The sequence below is a fragment of the Alternaria ventricosa genome, assembly GCF_023758065.1.
Source record: "Alternaria ventricosa strain BMP 2768 chromosome Unknown scaffold_18, whole genome shotgun sequence".
NCBI lineage: Eukaryota > Fungi > Ascomycota > Dothideomycetes > Pleosporales > Pleosporaceae > Alternaria > Alternaria ventricosa.
In genome coordinates, this window is record NW_026055698.1 from 252,462 (window position 1) to 280,420 (window position 27,959).

Here is a 27,959-nt window from a genome sequence, read left to right on the forward strand (position 1 = left end):
GGTTTGAAGGTCTCAGCGCGATTCCTTTTTCCACTCTCACCAACCTCACTCTTGAGTACGATAGAGGTACAGCATTTCCAACAGTGCACGAGGGCTGCTGGGTTAACGTCAATACCCTCAAAATCATAGTCACAAGAGAAACCTTCTCCAGGAGCGGAGGAAGGTTTGCACAGAACCTGCTAGCCCTCATGAAGAATTTACCTAATCTGCGGATCCTCGGAGTCGAGTCTGGCCCAACCCTGAACCATTACCCTATCCTGGCGGGTGTGGATACCCTCGCGATTCATCAAGCGGATCATGATACGCTGGTCTCACTAGACAACTATCTTATGGGCCAATTTGCGCCTCTGAAAGATCTACGACGGTTAGAGGTGCATTGGCGCGGCGATTTGGCCCCGCCTGATCATATGGTGGCAAAATTTCCGAATATGGCGAAGAGGGCAGGGATTCCTATTGTCACTCTAGCTGATGGAGAGATTTGCGAGATCTTCGAGTGAATACTGAAACTATCTTAAGCAAAAAGCTTCAGTGGTTTACTGGCCTGGAAACATAAGATCAAATGCAACGATTGTCAACATCGAAAAGCACTAGGGAGGAAGGCTCTGGTGAAGGATTAGCAAAACATGAGTCCTAGATAGTGTATTAAATCCATTAAAGTCTTAATGAGTGACGTGTTAAACCGCAAAATTAAGTATCAATGAAAACATCACCTCGAAAGTCCCTTCTCCTCCGTCAAGAACGGATATCCGGCTTTTCATCCACTCTCATCCACCTCGACATTGCAACGCATCCACTCAAGAACCTGGAGCCTGGACACAGTGATGATTACCAATGCAATGCGTGCAGCACAGCCTCGTCTCACCCGGAGGCGCGTTCGTCCCGCAAGGAGACCAAGCGGGCAAGCACTGCGACGGCGGCGGCGGCGTGCAAAATGTCAGCTCCAAGTCCGTCTCAGCCCCACAGACCTTAATCTGACTACCCGCGGGTGGCTCGCCTGAAGCCCATACGATGCTTTCGCAGGTAGCGTCCGTCGGCTTGAGCGTCAGTGATTTTCCGGCAAAGCCATCACCGAAGATGTCGCTCATATCGTACCAGACCTGGTTGACGTCGAGGTTGTAAGCGAAGATGGTCTGGCTGACGTTGGGCTTGGAGATTCCGCCTTCGATGGACGAGATCTTGAGAGCGATGCCACCAGATTTGGGGTCGGTGCGGAAGGGCTCGCTGTAGGATGATTCCGGGTAGATGGTGTTCTGGTCGCCCATGCTGCTGCCAACAGACCAGAGGTAGATTGGATCGGTGCAGTGGTTGGTTACGATGGCGCGACCGGCGGCATTGACGCATGCGGCCAGTGCAGTAATGGTAAGTGCGTTGAAGAGCATTTTGAAGAACGATGCCGACTGAAGACCGAGTTTGAGATCGGAGGTGGACGGTTGTTGCAAGGACAACTGTGAGAGCTCTCTTATACTGTGACTACACTCCACGCACAGCGTGGCCGTGACCGCTTTCCGTGTATGCAGCAACCCTTTCGCTACTTTTGTCTACATCCCACGAGGATCAATGCACCGGTGCGACCGAGTAACCGACAGCAAACGAAGTTCTTCGTTAGAGTATTGGTGGCGATCTTTCATGATTGGCCAGTTATTTTCGGCCTCCAATGATGCGCACCGGCATGCAGATACCAATCACATGGTCCCACGTCTGGGGGTACGCTTATTGGTGTCAGCTGAGGCACTCACGCTACGTGAGGCGTACCAGCCGTTTGGGTATGGGTTTTGTACACTAAGACAGCTCGTATATTACGGTAAGCTAAATACAACGGCGTGTAGCAATGACCGGATAGTGGGTACCAGTAGGAAAGAGCGGGGAAGTGAAACCATATCGCTCTGTTCGCATAATAAGTATGAAATGAGATGTTGGATATACGAGCGTTACACGTTGGCTGTTGCAGAGCTTCTTGCCTGGACTGGGCGAGAGTGAGATGACACCGCTCAGCTGAGCTGGAGACTTCGTCACACTGGTGTATAATAACGTTACGATGCTCATGGTATCTCATTGACACTGTGGACCGCCTTGGTTTGCGTAGCGTTCACAGCTTCACGCTTCTTCCTGCTCATCTCGTAGACCGTTTTCCTCAAACGGTTGATACTACCCAGTGGCTGATGTGCCACCAGTCCATCCCATGGGTTCAGTTTCATCATGTCCTCCCAGAAGACTCTTCGTTGGGCGCTCAACGCATCCTGAGGTGGGAATTCAATTGTTGCGATGGTCTGATATGGCGCCGTAGCTTCGTCCCATACCACTGAGCCGTCTTCGGTCGGGTGATGAGCAGGTGAAGTACCGAGCTGAATCTGCACTTGACATCAGCAAAAGCGACAACAATTAGGCGTTGTCGAGACAGACTTTGAACTCGTATTTGGCGCCATTATCAGCAAAGTACTCCAACAGCCAATCGCGAAGTGCCTCTCGCGAGTCACTACCTTTGACTTTCTCCTCTCGTTGCTTCATATTGTCGAGTACTGGGAAGAGCGCCATGTGGCCATACCATTCGCCAAAACGAAATGCGCTCTGAGTGTAGAACGAGTGGCTGATTGTGTTCGTATTCGGGAGCATACCTAGCGCAATGAGTCAAGACGAATATCATTCAGAAACAGCACGTAGCCTACCAGGCGCACTTTGCTTGATAGCATCTGTCCTTCGTTTTGTCGCTGCGGCCAGTTTCAAGGGACTGTCAAAGTACTTCTCCCTCAGTTCCATGATCTCAAGACAAGTATCGATATCGGTCAACTCGATCGACGGAGCGTTATTGAAGAACACATCCTGCGTACTGGCCTCAGGGTCAGAGCTTTGGAGCTGTTCACCCTGCACACCGAATACTCGCATTCCCAGACCGCGAGGCCCTGGCTGCTGGTCTGCTTGAAGAAAGACAGGTTCATTAGCATATCGTGCCGCGACATCGTAGATCTTGCCAGGTGTCTTGAAAAGGCCTTGTTGTAGGTGGGCCGGCAGGTCCGGAAGCACGGTCATTTTGCCCTTGACAATACCCTGCGTCTTGACGTGTGTCGCTCGAAAAGCATGTCGATGCTGATCGAAGTTGTGCTGCTGCATCCTGTTCATCATCTCTCCAATCTTCTTAGCGGTCTCATCTTCATTGGGTTTTGGCGTCTCCACACCCGGCGCATCCCAGCGAAGGTAGGAGTCGTTTGGCGGAGCTGAAGAAAGAGCGCGCTTTGCGTTATCGTACACATTAGAAAGCGACATCTCAAAATCTAGTAATTAATGAATGCCCAGGGCCAAGGGTTGGCTTTGCATGGGTCTGAGTCGCGATCGTGAATGCTGCACTAGCTGTAGCCGCGACGTCATAGATGCATCATCACCGCGGAGCTCCCCAGGGCTCCACAGAACGCGGATGGACGCTAAACATGGTAAAGTTCGGGGCATGGGCAATATTGGCATGGTGAAAACTTCCAGGATGGCTGTAACAGTTGCGTCTAGTGATCTGTGAGGCTCAAGCATCGAGGGGCGGCAAGACCTCTTTCGCTCGACCTGTGCTGAGATCAGCGCGCGCTAAACCCAATCCGGCCTCAGGCATGATGATGCAGGCTTGGAAAAGGCATGACAGCTTGACTTTCTCGCTTGGCATCGAGCCAAATCGCATCGAAGAAAATGCCAAATTGACGTCAAGCAATATGGCATTTGCTTCGCTGTCAACGGCCATCCCCCGTCGTCGATAAGATACCATGTCCCCGTCGCGCCCATCATCCTCGCAACCCGAATCAACGACTTCGTTGTGTTCAGGCACCTCCTCTACCGACAACATGACTGCCCGTGCCAGACCCATCAAACGGCGCCCCCGGCCCGCGCAACGAGAAGACTACAACCCCAAATATTTGCCATGGAAGAAGCGCTTAGATCACTTTACTTGGTCGTGGTTTGAGTGCACTATGTCCACCGGCGCCATTGCGACACTTCTCGGGCAGCAGCCATACAGCTTCCACGGATTAAAGACCATTGGGAAGATATTCTTCATCTTGGATATCATTCTGTTCCTTGCGTTTAGCGCATGCATCACCTACCGTTTCATCCACAACCGTGGATCCCTTAAGCTCAGTCTACACCACCCACACGAAAGCTTCTTCTTCGGCGCATTCTTCGTATCCATCGCACTCATCATCTACTGCATCGAGCTGTACGGGGTGCCATCTTCAGGACCATGGCTCATCAAGACGTTGGAAATACTCTTCTGGTTATACGCGGCCATCGTCATCTTGGTCGCCGTCTTCCAATACCACGTTATCTTCGACCGACGTGAGCTTCCTGTTACCGACGCAATGCCCGCCTGGATCCTACCGGTATACCCCTTCCTTGTCCTTGGAGTTCTGGGTGGTACACTGTTGAAGAGTCAGCCACCTGGGCCTGGCTTCAACATCTTCATCGGCAGCGTAACCTTTCAGGGCTTGGGCTGGACTATCGCGTTCCTAATGTTGACCCTCTACTTCACGCGCTTGGTCAACAGCAATCTTCCCGAGATACCCAAACGACCCGGCATGTATGTGGCTGTTGGTCCGGCTGCATACACTGCGAACGCATGCATTTCACTTGGTATGCAGGCACCGAAGCACGTCCCCGAACATCTGCTGGGCATTACATCCTTTCCGGTTGGTGATGCTTTCAAGGCTTTCGGAGTTATCGTGGGGATCTTCTTGTGGCTAATCTCCTTCTGGTTCTCCGCCATCGCCACCATCAGCATTGTCATCAGTGCTAAGGAGTCTCACTTTACCTTGAATCATTGGGGATTCATCTTCCCAAACGCTGGAATGACCATCGCCCTCATCTACATCGCCAACGCACTGGACAGCCCGGGCATCAAAGGCGTGTGCAGCGCAATGACCATTATTTTGGTGATGCTGTGGATCTGGGTGGCGGTACTTAATATGAAGGGTGTGCTACAGAAGAAAGTCCTGTGGCCCGGTATGGATGAAGACATGGAGGATATTGAAGGGCACGGCCACAAGCCGGGCTCAGACCAAGAAGACGGAGACGGGCAAGTGTAGATAGCTGTCATCATTTTCAGCGATACATGCATTTAACGAATTGTATTATGATGCCACCGATGGAATGCTTGTATTGTCACTAGCCGGCTGTCTCTACGCAAAGCCAACGTGTTAGGTACGACCGCAGCCAGCACATGATTCCTTGCCCACAACCCATTCTCGCCACTACACAGTTAACTAAGATACCACCGCGCACCGTACATGTAGAACATAATGTCGTACTACAACATCTACCCCGACACAGTCATCGACTACATGATATGCAGCACTTGCGGTACCGAAGCATTTGCATGGCTAACCGACGTCTTTTGCTGTCCTACATGCGGTAGCGAAAAGTACAAACATCCAGAATATGCGCATCCTGAGATCGCTTCAAGTTGTAATGAAGCAGATATACAAAGACAGCTTGCGAAAGAGCATTGCGAAGAGATTCGGCGACATTTTGCTGACTTGCAAAAGAGACATGGGCAGCTATGGGGTGGGGTTACGATGACGACCCGCGAAAGGAAGAGGAAGCGTTCATTGAGCGATGACGGGCAGCGTCAGAGGCAATGAGCTAGTTCTGCACGGATCAGACGAGGGTTGAGAAGGCAAGGTGTCATGCATGTATACATTGCTAAAGCGACGCAAAGAAAGCTATTTGTGAAAGAACGCCGAACAAGAAGCCGAAAATCAACACCGTACGCCCCTAGATACCCGTAATACTAATACATCAAAGTTCAACTCCACCAAATCACCCTCCCATCTGGAAAATTGACTTCGAACTCTCCTTCCTCTTCAATCCAATCCTCTTTGCCAACTGACCAAAACCACTACCCCTCCTCTCCTTCTCCTTCACTCCCTTCACCTCAACTTTTGTTTTGCCCTTCTCGCCCCAAGGGTTCTGCGCCTCTCGCTCAATCTGCTTCTTGCGTTCCACAGCAAGTATGCCCACTTGATCCACGAACACAGACTTGTCGAGCAAGTCTTCGACCCTGACTCTCAGACCATCTTGGTCAAGAATGGATGCGACTTGTGCCAAGCCCATGATGTCGCCGCCCAGCTGGAAGAAGTCTGAGCCGAGATCAATAGGTGTAGGAGAGCCACGCTCGTCGTGTAGAATTTGCTCCCAAGCCGATCGCAGCGTTGTAGCGAGGGTGTTTGTCTCGTGATTTGAGAGGCCTGTATCGGTGGGTAAAGTCATCGGCTGCTTCTCCACGGACCGCTTGCGCATCTTCTCTGAGTTGGCGGTAGTCGAGCTACCGGAGCTGACCTCTGTAAATAGTGGAAGCAGAGTGTGCGGGTCTTCCGAAAAAGCTACGACATTGGCGCAAAGAATATCGAATGCGTGCTGCGCAAATTCTGTGGTAATCGTGCTGTTCGGGACGTACGTCAAAGTGACATCCATCTCATTGCCACGGGAGGTAGTGTGGACGGAGAAGTCTGCGAAGTCTTCCTGGGAGCCAACGGCGCCGATGGTGTACTCGATGCCACCTAGCTGCATAGTTGGCCGGTCATCCTGAATGTTCTGGTCATGTTGCAGAACGCTGGAGAAGTTTGTCCAGTCAGGCCATTCCGTGCAGTGTCGGGTGATCTCGCGGAAGCCGAGCGACTCAAATGGCATGTTCGCGATTTGTTGGTCTTGAACATACTTTAGAAGATCCATTACAGTCCAATCAGGTCGGTACACGATGCGAACAGGTACCATGTTCAAGCAAGGGCCGACGATGTTCTCGACATTGGCGACACCGCCGTTACGGCCTGAGATGACGTGACCGAAGACAATATCAGCCTTGCTCACAAGACGGGAGAGAGTCGAAGCCCAAGCGGCCTTGGCCACCGTTGCGCTGGTGATGTTGACGCCCTTGAGCTTGGGTGCACTGACTCTCTTTTCGAGTGTGATGGATTGGCCAGCTGAGCGCTGATAGTTGGGGCCGAATCGGTTGACAATCTCTGTCATCTTAGAGCCGCGAAGAATGTCTCTCCAGTGATCGTGGGCTCCCGATACGGTCTTGGCAGTTTCGCGTACAAAGTTGCCAAAGCTTGGGGCAGATGAGACCGGGAGACCATTGTATCCGTCTTGGAGCGCACCGAGGATCTTGGACATGCAGACTCCATCGTATTGGGCGTGTGAAAGTCGCATGAAGATACGGTATCGCCCTGTTTGCTTTTGCTTTGCGACCACGAATTGGATGAACGCTTCGCCAAGTCGTGGACCGCCCTCTCGATCCTTCTGTTGCAGGTCCTTCGTGAAGGTGTCGATATCGTCGTCGGTTTGATGGTATATGAATTCTGGTTGAAGCTTCCGCAGTACGACCTGGAGGAAGCGGTCGCCATAGGGGACGAATACGGTGCGAAGAATATCGAAGGCTTGCACCATACGGTAAGCAGCTTGCTTGAGCCTGCGAAGATCGAGCGGCCCATCTCCATCCAGGTAGAAGTAGTTGAGCATCCATTTTGACTCCATGAGAGTACCCGTGATGGCGAGTGATTGAAAGTCTGTGACAGGGAAGACGTCCGAGATGCCTCCCTTGAATACTTGCACTTTCGAAATGACACTGTCGACATTGGGATCTCCAAGCATCGAAACGGACCTGTTGAGAGAGCTCTCAACACCTTCCTGGATAGTATGCGTGGCCAACGGCCTTGAACTGATTTTGCGCGAGGCATTTGGCTTCGTCGGGCCGGTGGTGAGCCCTTGCAACCTCTTTAACATAGTTGAATCTCTGTGGCTCAGCTCCGACTCGGCGGGCATCTCGCTGGGAGCTATGCTCTTGGTGTCGGCGTTTGGATCGAACATGTTGTCCTGGAAGTCGCTCCAGATTGATTGGGCTCTGCCGCGTTGATGAGACCTAGACTGGCCTCCGACACTCCTGCCTGCCACTGAGCCGCCGCCAGCTCGGGACATAACTTCATCAATGACCTCGCCCGCAACACGTACTACACGAGCCATGTCGGCAAATGTGGGGTTCTTGAACACATCAGCCACGGTCATTGAAAGGCCCTCTTCCCTCGCGGCTCCGACGAGGCGCATAGCCATGATGCTATCACCCCCGAGATTGAAGAAACTATCCTCTTGCTCGATGGTGTCCTCCACCGTCTCGAGAAGCTCAGCCCACAGATTGAGTAGCTTCTTCTCAACAATGTCAGGTGTGACTTTGGTAGAGGTCTCGGTGGCAATGACACCAAGAGTGGCGACCATGTCAGCAGCGGTCTGGATCCTGTTCTCCGCATTACTGGCAATGCTCATGCGGCGCGAACGTATGGAAGCTGCTCGTGGTGAGGCTGGGTGTATAGACGCTCCATCGATACTCGGTCGTCCGCGTTGTGACATCGAATGCTTTCTCGTGAGCATACCCGCCATTTGATTAGTCATCTGATCGATCGTTGCAGATGTGGGTTCGGTTGTCAGCTTGTTCTGCGCTACGATCTGCTCGACGATCTGGGGCACCATCTCGCTGACGATGGATCGGATGAGGCTGCTCCAGTCAGGTGTCTCAGCTGGCTGCGGCGCCGCTGGAGTCAGATCAGGGAATGTGATCCTCGGTGTACGAGGTGGTGAGGTTGATCCGGCACTGGAAAGGCTCGAGCTGGTTCTGAGAATAGGACGCGGCTTTGGTAAAGCAAGGTGCCCGGGTGAAGACTGTGTCGGCTTGATCTTGGTGGCATTATCCAAGTCTGAAATGGTTTGCTGTGCGTTGTTGAGCGCCTGGGCCAGGACCTTTGCCATGAGAGCAGAAACGTTCTTTGCCTCGGCATCGGTAACTGCATCACTCCAATACGTGAAGCGCACGGCTTCATCATCGCGGGTGGCATCGATATTGACCGTGATAGCGAACTCGCTGGGATCGTGGCCATCAAGCTGCTCAAACTCAATACCAGAGTCATCTGCCGCGGGCTCGTCTGCGTTCGCGCGCCTCTGAATCGAGACGGCAGTGTTGAAAAGCGATTTTCCGGAAAGACCAAGATCATGCTGGAATTGAGCGAGCGAGCAATGTTGATGTGGCATGGAGTCGACAAAGTCGGACTGCACCTTCTCAATGACCTGGAGCAATGAAGAAGCCGGTTTCAATTGAACTCGTGATACCAACATGTTGATGAACGCGCCAACTGCGCTGTCGATATTGTCGATTGGTACGTTTCTTCCCGACGTGAGATATCCGTAGCACACATCGGAGGAGTTGGTGTAAGAGCGGAGCAGCAGAGCCCATGCTGCGAGGAGGATATTGGCGAAAGTGACGTTGCTGCTCTCCGCTAGATCGTGAATCTCGTCAAATCGGGTAAAGCGCATGTCCAAAGACCGAAGCTCTCGCTGCTTACTGGGGTCTCGAGGCGTAGTCGGGAAATAACATGGGCTGACACCGCGAAGCTTGGCCTTCCAGTACAGTACCGCATCATCAACTGGCAGACCGCGCAGGTACTTGATATAGTCGCTGTATAGCGGTCCTTCCTCAGATAGCTCCCCTTGGTATGCTTCCTGGAGATCTTGCCCGATAATGCCGAGTGAGCCTCCGTCGATAACGGCATGGTTGACAATGACCTTAACAAAGATCTTGCCTGAAGGAGTCTGGACGACAGCAGCCTGATGGGGAAGGACAGGTTTCTTCTTGCCGTTGAGAGAGCCATGCTTGATGGACTCTAGCATCTTCGTCACTTCGCTGTCCTTGCAAGTGTACTTGACTATGCCAGAATCGGGGCCCTTGACGACAATCTGATCGAAGACGCCTCCTTTGCAGACACTGTCGATGAAGACAGTGCGCAACGCTGGATGACGGGCAACGACTTGCTTCCATCCATCGATGACTTTACTGGCATCGACTGGGCCTCGCTTCGATTTGACTTCAAATGTAGTTGACGACCAGTACGATTCCGGGGCCTTGATCTGACTCAAGATCATCCCGTCTTGGATAGGCGAGCAAGGGTACATATCTTCCACCTGATCGAAAGAATGGATACCGGCATGAGGAAGTGTCTTCAAGACCCGATCGAGGCGACTGTACGATTCCAATGGTAGTAGTGGGAAGTCGGTCATCGTTGGCTGTGGGGTATCGGTCTTGGCCAGTTCGGTGGCAATCTCCTCCAGTGTGCGTTGGCATTCGGCGATCCACCTGCGAATGCCTTTCTGGTTCTTGGAGTAGCGATTGTACATGAAGCTGAGTTGGATCTGGCCTTCCGAGACTGAAGCCGAAATTTCGAAGAGTGCCATACGCGTTGTCTTGGTACCCACGTCGGATGTCTCCTCGTCATCGCCGTCCAGCTGCAGCGGCTGTAGGAGCGAATCGCTAGACCCAGACTGTTCTTGTCGGCCAAGGTAGTTGAACAGCACTTCCATTGGGGCATGATTGGCAAAGCGTTGCTGCCCATCTTCTGTGAGATAGCGATGAGCAAAGTAAGGTCGGCCATTGCTTGTGATCTTGCGGCGGGTATCCTTGACTTGTCGGAGCGTATGCATGACCTCGTCTTCTTCGTCACCGATGGGAATGGTGACCGGATACATGGATGTGAACCATCCGACAGTCCGGGAAAGATCGAGATTGCTTGAGTCCCATGCTTCTCGCCCATGAGACTCGTTGAACAGGGTAGGAGCCCTGCGGTTGATGAACACGCGGGAGAAGGAGTGGACAATAGACGCGAGGAGGATGTCGACGAGGTCTGTCCTGTAAACGTGGTGGTTTTCGAAAGCCATCGCAGATATTTCCTTATCGATGACGAACTCATCCCTCTCAGTATCACCGTACACGTTCGATCGAGCCTCCATCCCCCAGAAGGCGTAGTTCGCCGGTTCAACCGCGAGCGGCTGGGTTTGCACGTCGCGTTGTCGATCGATTTGCGAGGCGTTTGAGCTCTGCATCGCATTCCACGTCTGGAAGGGAAGGCTCTTTGCAAGCTTTGTAGTTGGGCCAGAAGCGAGTAAGTCTTCCAGATCGCCAAGCAACACGCCCCAGCTCACTACATCTACGACAAGGTGGTGAGCAGCCATGAAAATCATCTGTTTGCCCTTGAGACTGAAGAGATTCACGGCAAAGACAGGACCGGCGCGAATGTCGAGGCTTTTCTGGGTAACGGCAATGACGGCAGTCGCAGCAGAAGCGGTTGAAACCTCATGTGTCGTGAATGCGTAGGATCCGGAAATTTTCGAGATGACAAGCTGCTGCCATTTCCCAGCATCGTCCTTGGAGAAGCGAGCACGTAGCATCGAGTGACATGCGACGATGGAATCCATAGCGCGTTGAACAGTAGCCGGCTCCATGTATCGTGAGATGCGCAGTGATGATGATTGGTTGAAGTGTGTGCCGTTTTCGATCTTGCCGGTCTGGAAGTAGAAGCGCTGAATCGGAGAGAGGGCAAAAGGTTGGTCGCTTGTCTCTGTTCCGTGGTCCAGGATGACTACGGCCTTGATGTCGGCCGCCAGATGAGCCAGGGACTTGGCGCGCAGCACTTGGTTCAGAGTAAGGCTGATACCCTCGCTTCTGCACTTTGCGAGAAGCTTCATGGCAGAGATCGAATCGCCACCAAGCGCTATGAGTGGTTAGTAAACTTGACACTATTCTCCCAGGGGATCACTTACATAGCCAGGACTTGGAAGGCTTGACGTCTTCCACAGAACAGTCCAATACCTTCGCCCAGATGCCCCGAAGAACTGTAAGAGCGGTATCAACAGGTCCGTCGGCCACTTCAGGAAGCTCAGCGTTCACAATGCGCTGATGCGTGGCTTCATCCAGATCATGTAGCCATGACCCGACTTGCTTCTTGTCCAACTTGGTGGAAGCCAAGACTGGGATACGGGGAACAGCGATCCAAATGGCAGGTACCATATATGATGGCACGAGATCAGACAATCTCTCCTTTGCGCGATTGATTCGCGAGAGCGTTTCTTTGTCGGAGAGTACCGTGCGCCAGTCTGAACCAGCGTTGGTAGCGGCGGTTCCGGGGAAACTGACGACAACCGTGAGCTTCTTCGTGCAGGGACCAATCTTGGGTAGCTGTACAACCACTTGATGGATGTTGTCGTCCGCCTGCATGACTGCCTCGATTTCATCAAGCTCGATTCGCTGACCCGCGAGCTTGATCTGGTTGTCTCTTCGCCCGATGTAGTGGATAGACCCATCAGCGGTGTACTGAACAAGGTCGCCGGTACGGTAGATACGCGATGTATTACGGATCGAGAACATCTTCAAGAAGGCAGGGGCTTCGATGAAGGCTTCCGCAGTACGTTCAGGGTCGTTGAGGTAGCCTCGGGCGAGTAATGGTCCCTCGAGACAAAGCTCTGCGGTCGCGCCGATGGGTGCAAGCTCGTGAGGATTGTCAGAGTTAGTAAGCCAAGCACGTCCGCTCTTTAGGGCGCGACCAATGTTCGACGGGTCTCGTTGTGCAGAGACATGATCATTGACGATAGCAAACACAGTGCCCTCAGTAGGACCGTAGCCGTTCTGTAGTTTGACACCGTTGGCCCATTTGTCGACCACGTCAGATGTCATCGCCTCACCACCGGCTACCAGAGTCTCCAACGTCGGTACAGCGCTTGGTCCTTCCAGCGTACCGGCAACTGATGGTGTGAAGAAAGCCCAGTTGGCTTTGAGATCTGTCACTGCAGCGGCGAGGTCCGTGGTGCGCTGTTCGTCTGATGGTACACAGATTGTGGCGCCCCGAAGAAGGACGGCGAGGGTTTCGCCAACGGAAACGTCAAAAAGGAAGGAGCAGAACTGGAACACTCGGGAAGTAGGCGTGACATGAAGCCCTTCACAAATCGCAGCCGAGCTAGAAGCTATACTCTTGTGCTCTACAACGACTCCCTTGGGTTGTCCTGTGCTACCTGAAGTGAAGATGACGTAGCAGGTATTGTTGCCTTTGGCACGCTGCGATAGCGGTCCGGAACAGGTTGGTAGTCGTCGAATGGCGGTCTCACTGACATTGAACACGTGATCGACCATGTCCGTGAAACGATGGGCGTACGGCGGTGAGCATAGGACAATCGAAGCTTTGCATGCCTCAACGATATGCAGATGTCGTGAAGGCGGGTCTGATGAAGATAATGGCACGTAGCCTGCGCCAGAGATGAGAATAGCCATGATAGCTACGATGGCCCATCGCGACTTGTCCACACAGATCGGGATCAGAGATTCAGGGCCAGCACCAAGCTTCACTAGCTGCTGTGCCAGTTGCGATGCAAGCGCGCCAAGCTCAGCATAGGTGAGTTCGCCATCGAAAGCGGTCACGGCTGTGGCAGTGGGCTGAGATGCAGTCTTCTGGAAAAAGAGCGAGGGCACAGTGTCATCGATAAGATCAGGCTCATACGCGTTCCACTTTTGCACGAGCTGCTTGTCTTGTTCACTGAAGACAGCTACATGACGAACATGAGTAGCTGATTGGAGTTGGTTCAGCACCGACTCAAACTGGTATAGAAGGCGCTGAACATGCCAAAGCGAGATGACATTTGCATCGAAGTGAGCCAAGACATCGATCTTGGTCGATCCCATCTTGCACTCAATCACGAGTGGGTATGTGAAGAAATTGCCCTGATCTTCGTTCTCGTGAACGGTCCACATGGAGTCGGCGAGCTCCTCGTTCTCCGTTTGAACAACCAAAAGGTTCTGAAAGTCGCATGCGGCTGCCATGTCGTCGCCGAGTGCCTTGATAGCAGAAATCCCATGGTGTTGGTATGGGATACGGTCGGTGACATTCGTCGCTATCATCTTGAGCAAGTCGCTAACAGTAGCGCCGCGATCAATTTTGACCCTGGACGGAACGGTGGTCAATGTAGGACCACACACGTCCGTAATTCCCGCGACGGCAATGTCTCGCCCAGCAAGAGTCTCACCAAACACCACATCATCACTTCCGGTGTAGGCAGCAAGCAGCAAAGCCCAGGCAGCTCGTATGACATTGGCTGGTGTGACGTCTGTGTTCTTGCGAGGTGCAAGCTTCACAGTGTGTTGGAACATCCGTCCGTCGGATGCTGCGTTTGAGGTGGCATGGGGTGACTGAGGGAACTGGAAGGCGTTAAGACCCATCAAGCTGTTCTTCCAGTAAAGATTCGAAGCAGAGGCATCGGTGCCAGAAATGTACCCCACAAATTTGGAGTAAGGTGTCTGAGGGATGGTGGATGTGCCGCTCGAGTATATCTGCTGCACTCGCTGAAGCATCAGGTAGATACTCCAGCCATCGTACAAGGCATGATGCAGTGTCCATACAAAGTACCGCTCCCCTGATGTCGTAGTGACCAGTGAGTAGGCTGCGAGTTTGCCACCGAGATCCGAAGGAATTGTCATCGCTTCGCCTTCGGCACTCATGAGCGAGGCCTCTTCTTTCCAGACAACAGGATCCTTCTTCATGACAGCTTGCACGAACATACCGGATGGTAGCTGGATGATGCGAGTACGAAGGATGTCAATCTCCTGAATGGCTGTGTCCCAGGCCGCCTTGAACTTCGTCATGTCCAAAGTTTTCGGTAGCGCCAATACGTGCTGCGCGACATAAGCTCCAGCTTGCTTGATAGAGAGCGTGAGAAGCGCATCCTGAAGTGGACTCGTCGGATAGGCGTCCTGAATGTTTTCCTTCGGAACTCGGCATTGCTGGACAGCTTCGCCCAGTACTTCAGCTCTCGGAGACGAAGCTGGCAGCAGGTCAAAAGGCTGCACTGCCTTCTGCGGCTGATTGAGTGTGTTAGAACGAGTACCAATCTTGGCTAACTCGGAGAGCTTCGGATTCTTGAAGATGTCGATAAAGGACAGCTCTAGCTGTTCGGTATGAGCCATCGCAACGAGACGCATGGACGAGATGGAGTCGCCACCAAGGCGGACAAAACTGTCGTCGATGCCTACTGCAGAAGGTGGCAAACTCAAGACGGAGCACACCGCTTTGTGGATCTTCTTCTCTGCCTCGGTCGTGGGTTGCTTCTTGTTCGCCATGCTTGTGAGTCGGTACAAAGCCATTGTCTCCCGACTGAGGTTTTGTACTAAGCTGCGGAGACGATTGCGGTCTAGCTTGCCCGCCGAAGTCCAGGGCAACTTCGTGACAGGAATGAAGATCGAAGGTATCATGTACGAGGGCAAAGAGCCGGCGAGCCCATTCTCAGTGTCTTTGCACATGTCTCGAAGCTCGTCGCTGAGCGGAAGAAGTAGTTCATCGGAGGCGGGCAGGTCGGTCGAGGGCGGCTGGACGTTTTGCGCTTCGTCTCCGACTTGACCCTGAGTAACAGCAAAGAATACTGCCAAAGCCTTCGCAGAGCTGCGATTGGAGGGTGCGACTAGTTCCACTGCGGACTGTACGCTCTCGGGGAAGTTCTTTCCTACGTGAAACTCGATCTCACCCAGTTCAATTCTCTGACCGTTGAGCTTGATCTGGGTGTCCTTACGACCGATGTAGTTCACGGACCCGTCTGTGTTGTAGCGGACAAGGTCACCTGTCTTGTACATGCGGGCTGTTCCAGAGATTTGGCTGCCGGAAGAGATAGTATTCGCCCAGGCAGGATCAACGATGAAAGCCTTCGCGGTCTTGACTTCATCATTCAGATACCCACGGGCCACGGTTGGCCCTTCAATGACGAGTTCGCCGACGCTACCGATAGGCATGAGTTTGTCGTGGTTTCGTGGGTGTACGATCCATAGTCGACATCCGCTTCCGGTACCGATGGTGCCTGGCTCTGAAACAATGAGCTTGTGATCCAGTGTGGACTTGTATGCAGTAGCGGCTACGACTGAGCACTCGGTAGGGCCGTAAGCTGTTCGTTGTCAGTACGGAGCCGAACGGGGAATAAAGGGTCTGTATACATACCGTTGATGAAGCAAGTGCTGTTGCCCCATTTCTTGAGGATGGGTCCGGGAAGCGCCTCGCCTCCAGAAACAAGCGTCTTCAAACCAGGAACGCGCTCTGGCTCGATAGTTCCAAGAACCGACGGGGTCAAGAGTGACCAATTGACTCTCAACTTGCGGATGGCGCCAGCTGCGTTATTCATGCGATCGTCATCTGTTGGCACGCATACCGTAGCGCCCACGGTCAAGGCTGAAAGAATCTCGATACAGCTTGCGTCGAATGTGTATGAAGCAAACTGGAAGGTGCGAGAAGTTGCATTGATATTCATGCGACGCGTAAAAGCAGCTGCACTTGTACAGAATGCTTGATGAGGAATAATTGTTCCCTTCGGCTTGCCGGTAGTACCTGAGGTGAACAAGCAGTACGCTGCGTTGTCGGGAGTTGCTGTGGAACGTGGCTTGCTGGTCACTGGGATTCCGAGCTTCTTGATGGATCGCTGGTCGACGATAACGGTTGTCTTCGCGACCTCGCTTGCTTTGTCGTGGTATCCGCGCGAGCACAACACCACCGGGGCGCCAACGTCTTCGATAAGCTCTCGAAGTCTGGTTTGCGGATGCTTCGGGTCTAGCGGCACGTACGCTCCACCAGCCTTCATGATTGCAATCATACTGACGATAGCGTATGATGACTTCTCAAACAAAATTGGCACGAAAGTCTCAGTGGTCACACCGATAGCCTGGAGATGGACTGCAAGCTGATTGGTGATCTTGTCAAAGTCTTGGTAAGTGAATGACCCGTCCCATCCTTCCACAGCCTTCGTTGTTCGTGGTCTCGTCAATGCCTGATCATGAATGACGTCGTGCACACAACGGCGGATCGGTGGCGGAAGTTGTGGGTTCCATTCGATGATTTGTCGGAGACTACTATCCGTGAACACGTCCAGCTTGCCAACAGTGAGCTCCGAAGCACTGCTTTCAACAATGCTGTCCAGAATCTTGCTGAAAGTATCGGCCATGTTCTGTGCTTGAGAGGGGAGAATCCTGTCTTTCGAATAGCCAAAGTCGACAGTGATGTTGTCGTCGGTTACATCTGCATTGACTGTGACAATGTATTCGCCGGCATCTTCCGCTTCCATGTCTTCGTAGGTGAGAGCCGTGTCCTCTGGATCGCTCGACAAACCGCGCCTTTGGAAGGTGAAAGCCGTGTTGAACAATGAAGGTAGCTGAAGGGCATGCTGTATGTCGGCAAGAGAGCAGCCCTGGTGCGAAAGAGCCTCAGTGGAGCCTGTTTGGAGAGCCTCGAGGAGCTGAGCAATGGTCGTGTCATCCGAAAAAGATATGCGTGAGATGACCATATTGACGAAGCAGCCCACGGCCTCCTCGATGTTGGTGACCGGAATGTCTCGACCAGAAGCGATTAGACCGAAGGAGACATCAGACGTGCCTACATAGTAATGGAGAGTGAGAGCCCACGTAAGCTGGAGCACGTTCGAGAGAGTTACACCATTGTGCTTGCAAAACGCTTGAACACGGGCAGTGCTACCGAGGTCTATGTCAACTGATCCTGACTCTGGAGAGCTTGGGATACCATCGTTGAGGGTGGGAAAGAAGCAGGGCTCCATCCCGGCAAGATGCGTCTTCCAGTATGACAAATCAGCATCGCTGGATTTGGAGAGCATGTATGCAATGTAGTCGGAATAAAGTGGTCCGGCATCAGCCCGTGTCAGCTTTCGTGCGTACGCACGAGCAAGATCAGTAAGTAGATTGGATACCGAGGTGCCGTCATTGATCGCATGACTGAGCTCGAGCTTGATCCATACTTTGCCAGTCTTTGTTTTGCAAATGCTCATGCGATGAGGTGGCACAGCCTCGCGGCAGTCAATAGGCGATTGATCTCGCAGAAGTTTGGCAACCTGATCGTCCTCACAGTCGGCGAGGAGTTGAACTCTTCCGGCTTTCTCCTTGACCACGACCTGATCTTTCGACCCGTCCTTTGCAAGGCTATCGATGAATATAGTTCGCAAGGTCTGATGACGGTGCACTACGACTTGCCATGCTTCGGTAAGACGGCGTGGATCCATTGGCTTGCCATCCGTGGACTGTACTTCTGCCACGGTGTGATACGTGTAGAGCTCGGGATTGCGTGATTGCGTGTGAAGAAGACCCTGCTGCATTGGAGATGCCGGGTATATATCCTCTACATCCGCGAGGTTGATACCGGCGGGCAGGACCGCTGAGAGCCTGGATGTACCGTTGTAAAGAAGTGGAAGATGCTTGAAGTTGCTGACATTACGATCCTGTCGAACTTCGAGAAGCTGTTCTACGGCATCGACGAGGGTCTGGCGACACTGTGCAACCCACGCACGGATCTCGTTCTGTCGTCTCATGTTGCGATTCCATCCAAAGGAGAGCTTGATAGCGCCCTGGGAAACCGCTGCCGTGATGTCAAAAAGCCCTAGGCGGGGAACGTCCGCTCCAACTTCGCGAGAGTCGACCTCATCGAGCGAAGTGAACAGTCCCTCCTTGCCGTCTTGTGTTTGAAGCCTGCCAAGATAGTTGAAAACAGCTTCTGCAGGCCAGTGGCTGGCATATCGAGTCTGGCCTTCCTCTGTGAGATTCCGGTAGGCGAAGTAAGGCCGCCCTTTGTCTGGCGTACGGTTTCTGAAGTCTCTAACCCATCGGATAGTGCTGATCATGTCTGTGGCTTCATCCGGTGGGAGAGGAAGATGGATAGGCGTCACTGTAGAAAACCAGCCCACTGTGCGCGAGAGATCTTGACGGCTATTGAAGGTTTCACGACCGTGGCCTTCATTGTGTATCGTGATGGTGGACCTGTCCGAGAAAACCTTGCGGAACGACTCAAATAGAGCAGCGATGAGAATGTCGAGGATTTCAGTAGCCAGAGCGTCCTGTGCACCAAGGAGGAGCATGGTGTCTCGAGTTGACAGCTGTACGTCCTCTTCCACTACGTCTCCACTGAGGTTGGGGCGGCCTTCCATGCCCCAGTAGTCGAAGTCTCCTGGTGCAACATCCCCAGCCGGAAAGACACTTCTGGCGTTCTCTTGCTTGGCCTGAATAGTCTGCTGTTGCAGCCATAGGTGATACGGTAAGCTCTGAGGTGCTGGCTGAAGGCCGTGAAGGAGACCCTGCAGGTCTTCGAGGATGATTCCCCATGAAACCACGTCGATAACAAGGTGATGAGCGACGAGTGCTATGGCCTGAGAGAAAGTTTGATCGATGTCAAAGAGCTCAATAGCAAAGGTCGGGCCTTTGGAAACGTCCAAGGTCGCCTGGCTTTCATCTATTATGGGCCGTAGATTGGTATCGTCGCCTGCTTGCACGTTGTGGCGACGAAGTCTAAATGACGTCGGTACATCTTTTTCGACTCGCTGCTTCCAAGCTCCTGCTTCGTTCTTGGCAAAGCGTCCGCGAAGCATTGGATGAGTTTTGACTAGAGTAGTCACCGCCGCCCGAAGCTCTGCGGTCTCAACATTTCGTGAGAGGCGGAAAAGCTCAGTCTGATTGAAGTGGTTGTGCGCATCGCCAACGGTGTCGAAGAAAACCTTTTGAATCGGCGAAAGATCGAAGGGCAAATCGTAGTCTACGGCTTCCGATACAACTTGTGACTTCTCGGAAACGTTGACTGTTGAGGCCATAGCCGAGATGGATTTGGCACGAATGATATCCTGTACGCTGATGGGAAAGCCCTGAGCACGACACTGCGATGAGACTTGCATAGCGGCAATTGAATCACCGCCAAGATGTAGGAAGGACTGATTGAGGCGGATATCAGCGACTGAAAGGTTCAGAACCTTGGCGAAGATAGCTTGCAGCTTCTTCTCGATTGCATTACCGTCGTTGGATTCGGTGTCGTCCGATCCAATGGCCGAGATTAGACGATAGGTAGGCTGGTCCATCTCCTCTAGCCACTGGATCGCGCGTCTTCGATCCAATTTCCCGGAAGGCATCAACGGGAAGCGCTCGACAGCGACCCACAAGGAGGGTATCATGTAGGCGGGCAAGCGCTCGCATAGACTGTCCCGAATGGAAGCAATGTTCAGCGAGGCACTTTCTTGCGGTAACACCTTCAATCCGTTCCCCGTGCCCATCGTAGTCGTGCCCATGTTCTGGAGGGACACAATTGCGACAAGTCGCTTCGCACAAGGTCCAGTCTTAGGCACCGAAGCCAGAGCGGTTTGCACGTTGTGATCGTCCAATAATTTGTGCTCAACTTCAGATAGCTCTAATCGTTGGCCGCGCACCTTGGTCTGGAAGTCTTTGCGACCGAGATACTATTGCAGTCAGTATGCGTCGAGCTAGAGTAATGGAAACGACTTACCAGCATTGTGCCATCCTCGTTGTATTTGACCAAGTCACCAGTCTTGTAGATGCGCAGGGATGCTGAGGAGTCATTGCTCAGTAGACTTGAAGACCACTTGACATGCCCAACGAAAGACTGGGCTGTCTTTTCGGGGTTGTTGAGATATCCGGCTCCAACTGCACCTCCCTCCAACAAAAGCTCTCCTATGGCGCCAACGGGTGCAAGAACGTTGTGGTTGTTCCTTGAGACGATCCAGCCTCGTGCTGTGACAGCCTTGCCAAGATTGTTGGGCTTCATGTGAGATGTCATGATACTGGTAGTTGCGACAGCAGAGCATTCAGTTGGTCCGTAACCATTGCCGAGTGTGACCTTGTCCGCCCAAGTGATTAGGTCTTGCTGCGACATTGCTTCGCCAACAAGGAACAGAGTCTCTAACATAGGGACTTGCGATGGCGACATCATACGCACGACCGAGGGTGTGAGAGCAGCCCAGTTGACATTGAACTGGTTCATGACACCAACAAGATCGTTCGTTCGGGTAGCCTGGTCTGGTACGCAGATAGTACCGCCCTGCATGAGAGTGCTGAGTATCTCAATTAAGCAAGCATCGAACGTGTACGAAGCGAATTGGAGTACTCTAGACGTACTGGAGATCTTCCAGCCAGCCACGAATGCAGTAGAACTGGTGACCCAGTGGTTGTGGTTCACTAGAGCCCCCTTGGGTTTGCCGGTCGACCCAGAAGTGTAGAAGGCGTATGCTGGAGAGTCACTGTGTACTGAAGGAAGACGCTGTAGACGATCGTGAGGAGTCTCTGTTGCTTGCCGATCTACAACCAGGGTGCTGGACGGAATAGACTGGCAAAGCCCTTCATACTGTGGCGCGCAAAGGACTAGGTCGGCGCCAATGTCTGAGACAATCTCACGAAGGCGGAGAACAGGTGCCTCGAAGTCCAAGGGAACAAATGCTGCTCCAGCTTTAAGTACAGCCAGCATGGCGACGATGGTCCAACCTGACTTGTCGAAGCAGAGCGGGACGAATTGATTTGGCTTAACTCCAAGTCGCATCAACCGGTGCGCGAGAGCAGAAGATCGGTCGTCGAGCTCGCGGTAAGTCATGACACCAGTATCCCAGGCATTGACAGCAGCAGCGGTGGGACGAGACGCGACCTGGTCCTCTTCGATAACACTGTGAATGCATCTACGGATTGATGGCACTGGCTCGCGATTCCAAGAGCCGATCAGATCGCGGTCAGCAGGATTGACTAGATCCAGGTCATCCAACGTTCGCGTGATGTTGTCAGCACCATTCAACTGCGTGAGGATGAAGTCAAATTGCTGCACCATGCGCTGAGCGAGCCACTTTTCGACCACGCGATCATCGAACAACGCTTCTACCAGGACGCCAGTCGAACTGACCTTGCAATTGAAGACGAAGGCATAACTGAAAAAGTCAGTTCCGATAGTGTTGGCACTGATCATGTTCCACAGAGGGCTCTCGGCGTCGAAGTCGTCTCCTGACTCGATACCCAGAAAGCTCTGGAAGTCACACGCTATGGCTGTCTCGGAACTCAGTTTGCTGATGTGTTGTAGACCGGCGAACTGATATGGCAGCGAAAGCGAAGACTGTTTCTGGGTCTCTTTGAGATATTCATGAACTGTGGAAGTGCGGTTGAGCCGCAGCCGGACGGGTGCAGTCGTGATAGTGGGGCCAATGATGGACTCTATGCCAGGAACGGAAGCCTCACGACCACTGTTGGTTTCACCCCAAATAACGTCATCTAGTCCGGAGTAGGTGGCAAGGAGAATGCCCCATGCTGCGCGGATCATGGAAGGGACGGTGACCTCGAGGCCTGGGTTGCGTTTGAGCTGTACAGAGTGCAGCAATTGGCCATTGGCTTCCACGCGGTGATCTGGAGATGGTAACTGGGGGAATTGCGACGCCGTTACGTTGTCGAGCTGCGAAAGCCAGAACGCATCGGACTGCTTCTGGTCCAAACTCGTAATGTACTTCACGAAGCGCGAGTAAGGCACAGTGAGAGCAATGTTTTGAGTTTCGTTGCGGTAGTGTGCTTCGACTTTGCGGAACAATGCTGTCCAGCTCCAGCCATCGTAAACGGCATGGTGGGCAGTCCATACAAAGAAAACCGAGTCAGTCTTCTCACCAACGAGGGTGAACGTTGTTAGAGGTGCGCCGTTCTTGGCGGGAAGCTGCCTGGTGGTCTCGTTGATATCTTGGATGTCGGGGAGAGATTGCCACTCAATCTCTTCGCGTAACACTACCTGCAGGAAGCCATGCTCCTCTGAGTAGACGATGCGCGTGCGCAAAGTGGCCTCGCTGGCAATGACGGCCTTCCAAGCCTCTTTGAAGCGCGCCAGGTCGATATCGGCTGGCAGGCGGTAGATGGGCTGCACGACGTACGTCCCTGGATCCTTGTTGGTGAGCATTACAAGACCCTCTTGGAGCTTGCTGCATGGGTATATGTCTTCGATGGAGTCGGGGAAGACACCGCACTCAGATGCAGCTAGTGCCACGATAGCCTGACGGGAAGACCGCGGGAGCAGCTCCATGGGCAAGGTATCTGCTTCCGGCTTTGCCGCATCATCGGATGATAGCATAACCGCAGTAGCGGCCATGTCTAGCAGCTTAGGCTGCGCGAACACATTGGCGACATTGAGCATAACGCCATCCTTTCTCGCCGCAGTGACGAGCTTCATGGCGCTGATGGAGTCCCCACCAAGGCGGAAGAAGGAGTCTTCTGCGCCCACAGCGCTCGCATCGAGCTTCAGCACCGAAGCCCAGAGACGCGCCAACGCGACCTCAGCTTGCCCAGCAGGTGCGCGGCCGCTCTTGCCTGCTAAGCGGAAAGGAGTCATGCGTGATTCAGGAAGGGCTGCCGCCAAGGCGCGTAGCACCTTCCGGTCAAGTTTGCCAGACGTCGTCATGGGCATGCGGGTGACTGGCATGAACATGGAAGGGACATAGTAAACAGGGAGCGCATTGGCGAGCGCGATTTCAACCTGCTTGGCCACTACGCGTGCCGACTCGCCCATCTCGCTGATGGCAGCTGGAGCCTCATCTTCAGAGAGGCACATGAAGGCTACGAGCGCTTTTGTCTTGTTGCTGTCGTTGAACTTGACTAGCTCGACAGCCGACTTTGCGCCAGCCGGCAGGTTCAGCTTGAGGTGGTGCTCGATCTCCCCCAACTCTATGCGTTGGCCATGCAGCTATGTAAAGTTAGTTGATGAACTTCGGAATGATATGTGATCAGACGCGTACCTTGACTTGAGAGTCTTTCCTGCCCAGATAGATCATGTCACCGTCGGAGGTGTATTGCACGAGATCGCCGGTGCAGTAGAACCTACGTCCCGTGGGGCCCATGACACGAGCCCACTCAGGATCCATGAGGAATGCCGCCTTTGTCTTCTCGGCGTCATTGAGATAACCGCGGCTGAGGATTGGTCCTTCGAGGATCAACTCTCCCTTGCAACCAATAGGCATCAAGCGGTCACGGTTCTCGGCGTCGACGACCCATCCAACGCAGCCGATTGCCTTGCCGATATTGGTAGCTTCGCCGCGGCCATCACTGAAATCTTTGAACGCCGAGTTGATGGATGCTTCGCTAGGTCCGTACATTCCAACAAGGTGGACATGTTGACTCCAGAGGTCGATGAGCGCCCTGGTAAGAGGCTCCGCACCAAGACAAAGGCTTTTAATTGAAGGGACCTGTGCAGGCGTGAGAAGTGCCGCCACCGTAGGTGTGAGATCCATCTTGTTCGCTCTCAGCCTAGCGATGGCACCAGGGAGATCGTTGACACGATCGGCTTCAGAGGGTACGCACACACAGCCACCTCGCTGGAGAGTAGTGAACATCTCTTCTAGTGAGTTGTCAAACGTGTATGAAGCGAACTGAAGCATGCGCGAGTCCCGATTGATGCCGAACTTGGAGCCGTGGGCCTCCGCACTGGTGGCTATTGCTGAATGCTCAAGTACAACACCCTTGGGTCGCCCGGTACTACCACTAGTGAAGATGACGAATACCGGGTTGTGGGGCTGCACGCTAGGGCAGGCAGGACCACCGACAAGAGGGAGGCTCTGTAGAAGTGCATCATCTACTATGATGACATTGGCCACGAGACCGTCGAACTTGGATGCACGCGAAGCAGTGGTCAGTACCACTTGGGCACCAGCATCTTCGAGACGGGTTTGGAGCGCTGGGGCAGGATGCGCTGCATCGAGTGGGACAGCAGCGCCGCCTGCCTTGAGAACAGAGAGCATAGCAATGATTGCAAAGGCACTCTTGTCGAAACAAGTAGGCACAAACACCTCAGGTCCAACTCCAAGCTTGACGAGATGATGCGACAAGCGATCTGTGGCGGTCTTCAGCTGGTCGTATGTGTACTCTCCGTCGTGAGCACAGATAGCCTGCGCCTCTGGTTGAGAATCAGCCCATCGGGCGAATATGTTGTGTACACACTCGTTGATCGTGGCCGGCATGACATTCCAGTCCTGTAACTGTTGCAGGTGCCTCGGGCTGAGATGGTCCAGGGATGAGATGCGCCGTTTCGAGTTGAAGACAATGTTCTCGAGCGCACGCGCGAAAGTGTTGGCGACATTCCTAGCCTGTATGGCGGTGAGATGGTCTGTCCAATAGTCGAGATCCACAGCTACTGTGTCATCGCCAACTTCGATATTGACACTAACTGGGTACTCGGTCGGATCGTAGATCGGGCGAACCTCGCGGAGAGTAACATCCTCTTTAGGAGAGTTCTGTTCCTGGGGTAGGCGACGGTAGGACAGCGCAGTATTGAAAAGGTTGGCGCCGGAGAGCTCGAGCACGTGCTGAACGTCGGCCAAAGCGATATGACGATGAGGCAAGGCTTCCATATAGTCTCTTTGTACGTCCTGAAGTATGTCCAAGAGACAACGAGAACCATCCGATAGATTTACGCGGCAAACGAGCGTGTTGATCAGCGGCCCGACGATGCTTTCCACTCCATGAACTTCCTCCGCATCACGAGCGGAAGTGAGGTAGCCGAACGTGACGTCATTACTTCCGATGTAGCAGCTGAGCGTCAGTGCCCATGCAGTATGAAAGACGTTGGATAGGGTAATGCCATTGGTGTTACAAAAGTGCTGCAGATCGGCCAAGCTTATACTGGTCAGATCGAGGCGGATGGTGACCAGTTCTTTGGCTACAGTATGGCCTAGGCCATCGTCAAGAGTCGGGAAAGAGCAAACCTGACTACCACCGAGGTAAGATTTCCAGAACTCGAGGCTGGACTCTTCAGGTTGTTTCGCAAGCCATGCGATGTATGCGCTGTAGGGAGTACCATCGAGAATGGTTCGCCCTGCGCATGCTTTCCTGAGTTCCTCAGCCAAAAGACTCATGGAGTGACCGTCCATGATGGCATGGCTGATATCCAGGGAGCAGTAAGTCTTCCCGTCGGCCGTAGTACAGATGGTGAAACGGTGGTTTGGACATCGACCGTGGTTGTAAGTGACGGAACGCTGCTCCTCAATGAGTTTTATGGCATCCGTCTCATCTAAGGCCTCGAAGTGTACGATGTTGGCGTCGATGTGTTTGAGGACCACTTGATTGTAGAGACCCTTCGCACCGACATTCTCGATGAAGATCGTGCGTAAAGCTGGGTGTCGTTCGACGACTTGTTGCCAAGCGTCAGCGACCTTCTCCCAAGAGATATCCCCGTGGATCGTGGTAACCTCGTGAAGAGTAGCCGCAGCGTAGAAACCGGCATCCTTGGTTTGTGACAACAGCAGACCTTCCTGCATCCTTGAACATGGATACACATCTTCAGTGTCGGTGTCCCGAATGCCAATGGCTGAGAGGCTATCGATCATGGCTGAGAAGCTCTTGTCAGTCAATGACAGTAGCGGGAAGTCGCTGAGTGTTGGCTTCGGGTCGAGAATGGTGAGACCTCGGATCATCTGCGAGATGGTTGACTGGCATTCCGAAACCCATTGCTGAATGAGTGACTGGTGCTTCATGTGCCGGTTGAACGTGAACGCGACCTTGAGATGACCTTTGAAGACGAAAGCGGAGATCTCAAAGAGACCCCACCTGCAGGTTTCGTGACCAAAGTCGGACGTGCCGCCAGCCTTGCCTGTCTCTCCGGCCATGGTGCCGGATGGCTGGAGAAGAGCGTCCGCTCTCTCGAGTTGCTGATATTGGCCGAGATAGTTGAACAAGATCTCCATGGGCCAGTGAGTTTCGAAAGTATCACGACCTTCTTCAGTGAGACAACGCCTAGCAAAATACGGCCGGCCATTACCAGGGATTCGTCGTTTGAAGTCCTTGATCTTGCGGACTGTATCTGTAGGATTGCGTGATGGCGATACAAGGATTGGAGATAGCGCGGTGAACCATCCAACAGTGCGGGTGATGTCAATGTCCGAGTCCCAGGGTTCACGCCCGTGCCCTTCGTTGAAGATGGCAGGCACAGGTCGGTCGGTAAAGACATGTGACCAAGACTGGATTAACGATGCAAGCAAGACCTCGACTGGCTCAGTCTTGTAAGCAGTATGGCAGTTGGTCAGGAAGGCGGCACTAAGCTCCTTGTCGAGCTCGAAGCTGGCATGACTAGCATTGCCGTATGTGTTGTCTTGATGCTGAATGCCCCAATACGAGAAGTCCATGGGAGGAACATCAACAGCAGGAAGGACGTCATCGAGCTCGAGCGACTCAGCGTGGTCACGTTGTAGCTCCGCCCACTTTTGAAATGGAAGAGCAGGGGCAAGCAGCTGTCCGCCTTTCAAGATCTCTTCAAGCTCTTCGAGCAACAACCTCCACGTGACCAGGTCAACGACTAGATGATGGCCGGTGAGGAATGCGTACTGCTCATCACCGAAATCGAAGAAGTCGGCAGCGAATAATGGGCCGGAGACATGATCAAAACATTGCTGCGAATCGGCAATCTGAGTGTCGATTTGAGCTTGTGATGTTACGTCAAGATGGCGAAATCGGTAGGAGCCACTGATATCGTCTGCACTTTAAGTCAGCAATGTGCAAGCGACTCGCCTACAGAGCAGTAGTAGCACACAAGGCCATGTAGGTTGGGGCACTAGCTGTTGGACTTACTTGTAAGACGCTGTTGCCAGCCATGCTCAGGTGAATGCGTGAACCGTGCTCGCAGCATAGAGTGGCGTGTTACGAGCTGTTCCACCGCAGACTGAAAATCGCCGGCGTCGGTCTTACGTGACACCCGGAGATAAAAAGATTGGTTGAAATGGCCATTAGTGTTTGGACGCTTGAAGAAGAGTGATTGAATGGGAGAGAGCTCGAAATCCTCATCGAAGAATTCCTGGTGGTCATAGGCTGAGTTGCCGACTTCTTTGACAGCAGCCGACAACTGGGTGATGGACTTGCTGCGCAACACCTCTTGGACGCCAAGACTCATGCCTTCCTTCCGACATTGGCCCACGACCTGCATGGCAGAGATGGAGTCTCCTCCAATCGAAAGAAAGGACTGGTCGAGAGGAACATGGGGCAAATTGAGGACATGAGCCCAGATAGCTTGGAGGCTCTCCTCGACATTAGTGACGACTGTTGATGACATGATGGGTCGTGTGTCGTTCCTGTTGGACACTGGGTGAGCAAATGATTGTGTTGAGGGGTCGATGTGATGCTACATGAGGGCATGGGCCATGTGAAGGGTTCTGTGCTAACCGCGCGGTACGCGTTTTGCTTGCATGGAGGGTACACTTACAAAGATCAGGTAGAGTGTGTCTGACGAATCTGATTGTCAGCAACGATGTGATCAATTCACGTACCGTGTATTACAACTTCTCGTCGAGTATGAGAAGGGTGGCGAAGGCAGATACGTGCCTTTTGTGCTGCT

General features: G+C 53.1%; 4 protein-coding genes across 4 annotated transcripts; 1 reads left to right on the forward strand and 3 right to left on the reverse strand.

Moving 5' to 3' along the window:
• Window positions 1–587: 587 nt before the first annotated feature.
• On the reverse strand, window positions 588–1,379 carry J4E93_008782 (uncharacterized protein; the record flags this gene model as incomplete). Its single annotated transcript, XM_049346680.1, has 2 exons — window positions 588–602; window positions 966–1,379. The coding sequence occupies 2 exons, from the start codon at window positions 1,377–1,379 to the stop codon at window positions 588–590; spliced, it is 429 nt and encodes a 142-aa protein (XP_049196100.1).
• Window positions 1,380–2,039: 660 nt separating this feature from the next.
• On the reverse strand, window positions 2,040–3,258 carry J4E93_008783 (uncharacterized protein; the record flags this gene model as incomplete). Its single annotated transcript, XM_049346681.1, has 3 exons — window positions 2,040–2,348; window positions 2,401–2,612; window positions 2,664–3,258. 3 exons carry the CDS (start codon window positions 3,256–3,258, stop codon window positions 2,040–2,042), a joined length of 1,116 nt encoding a protein of 371 aa, XP_049196101.1.
• Window positions 3,259–3,815: 557 nt separating this feature from the next.
• Window positions 3,816–5,051, forward strand: J4E93_008784 (uncharacterized protein; the record flags this gene model as incomplete). Its single annotated transcript, XM_049346682.1, has 1 exon — window positions 3,816–5,051. One exon carries the CDS (start codon window positions 3,816–3,818, stop codon window positions 5,049–5,051), a length of 1,236 nt encoding a protein of 411 aa, XP_049196102.1.
• Window positions 5,052–5,784: 733 nt separating this feature from the next.
• Window positions 5,785–27,677, reverse strand: J4E93_008785 (NRPS; the record flags this gene model as incomplete). Its single annotated transcript, XM_049346683.1, has 6 exons — window positions 5,785–11,549; window positions 11,599–15,750; window positions 15,804–20,073; window positions 20,121–23,327; window positions 23,380–27,104; window positions 27,200–27,677. The coding sequence occupies 6 exons, from the start codon at window positions 27,675–27,677 to the stop codon at window positions 5,785–5,787; spliced, it is 21,597 nt and encodes a 7,198-aa protein (XP_049196103.1).
• Between the last annotated feature and the right edge of the window lie 282 nt (window positions 27,678–27,959).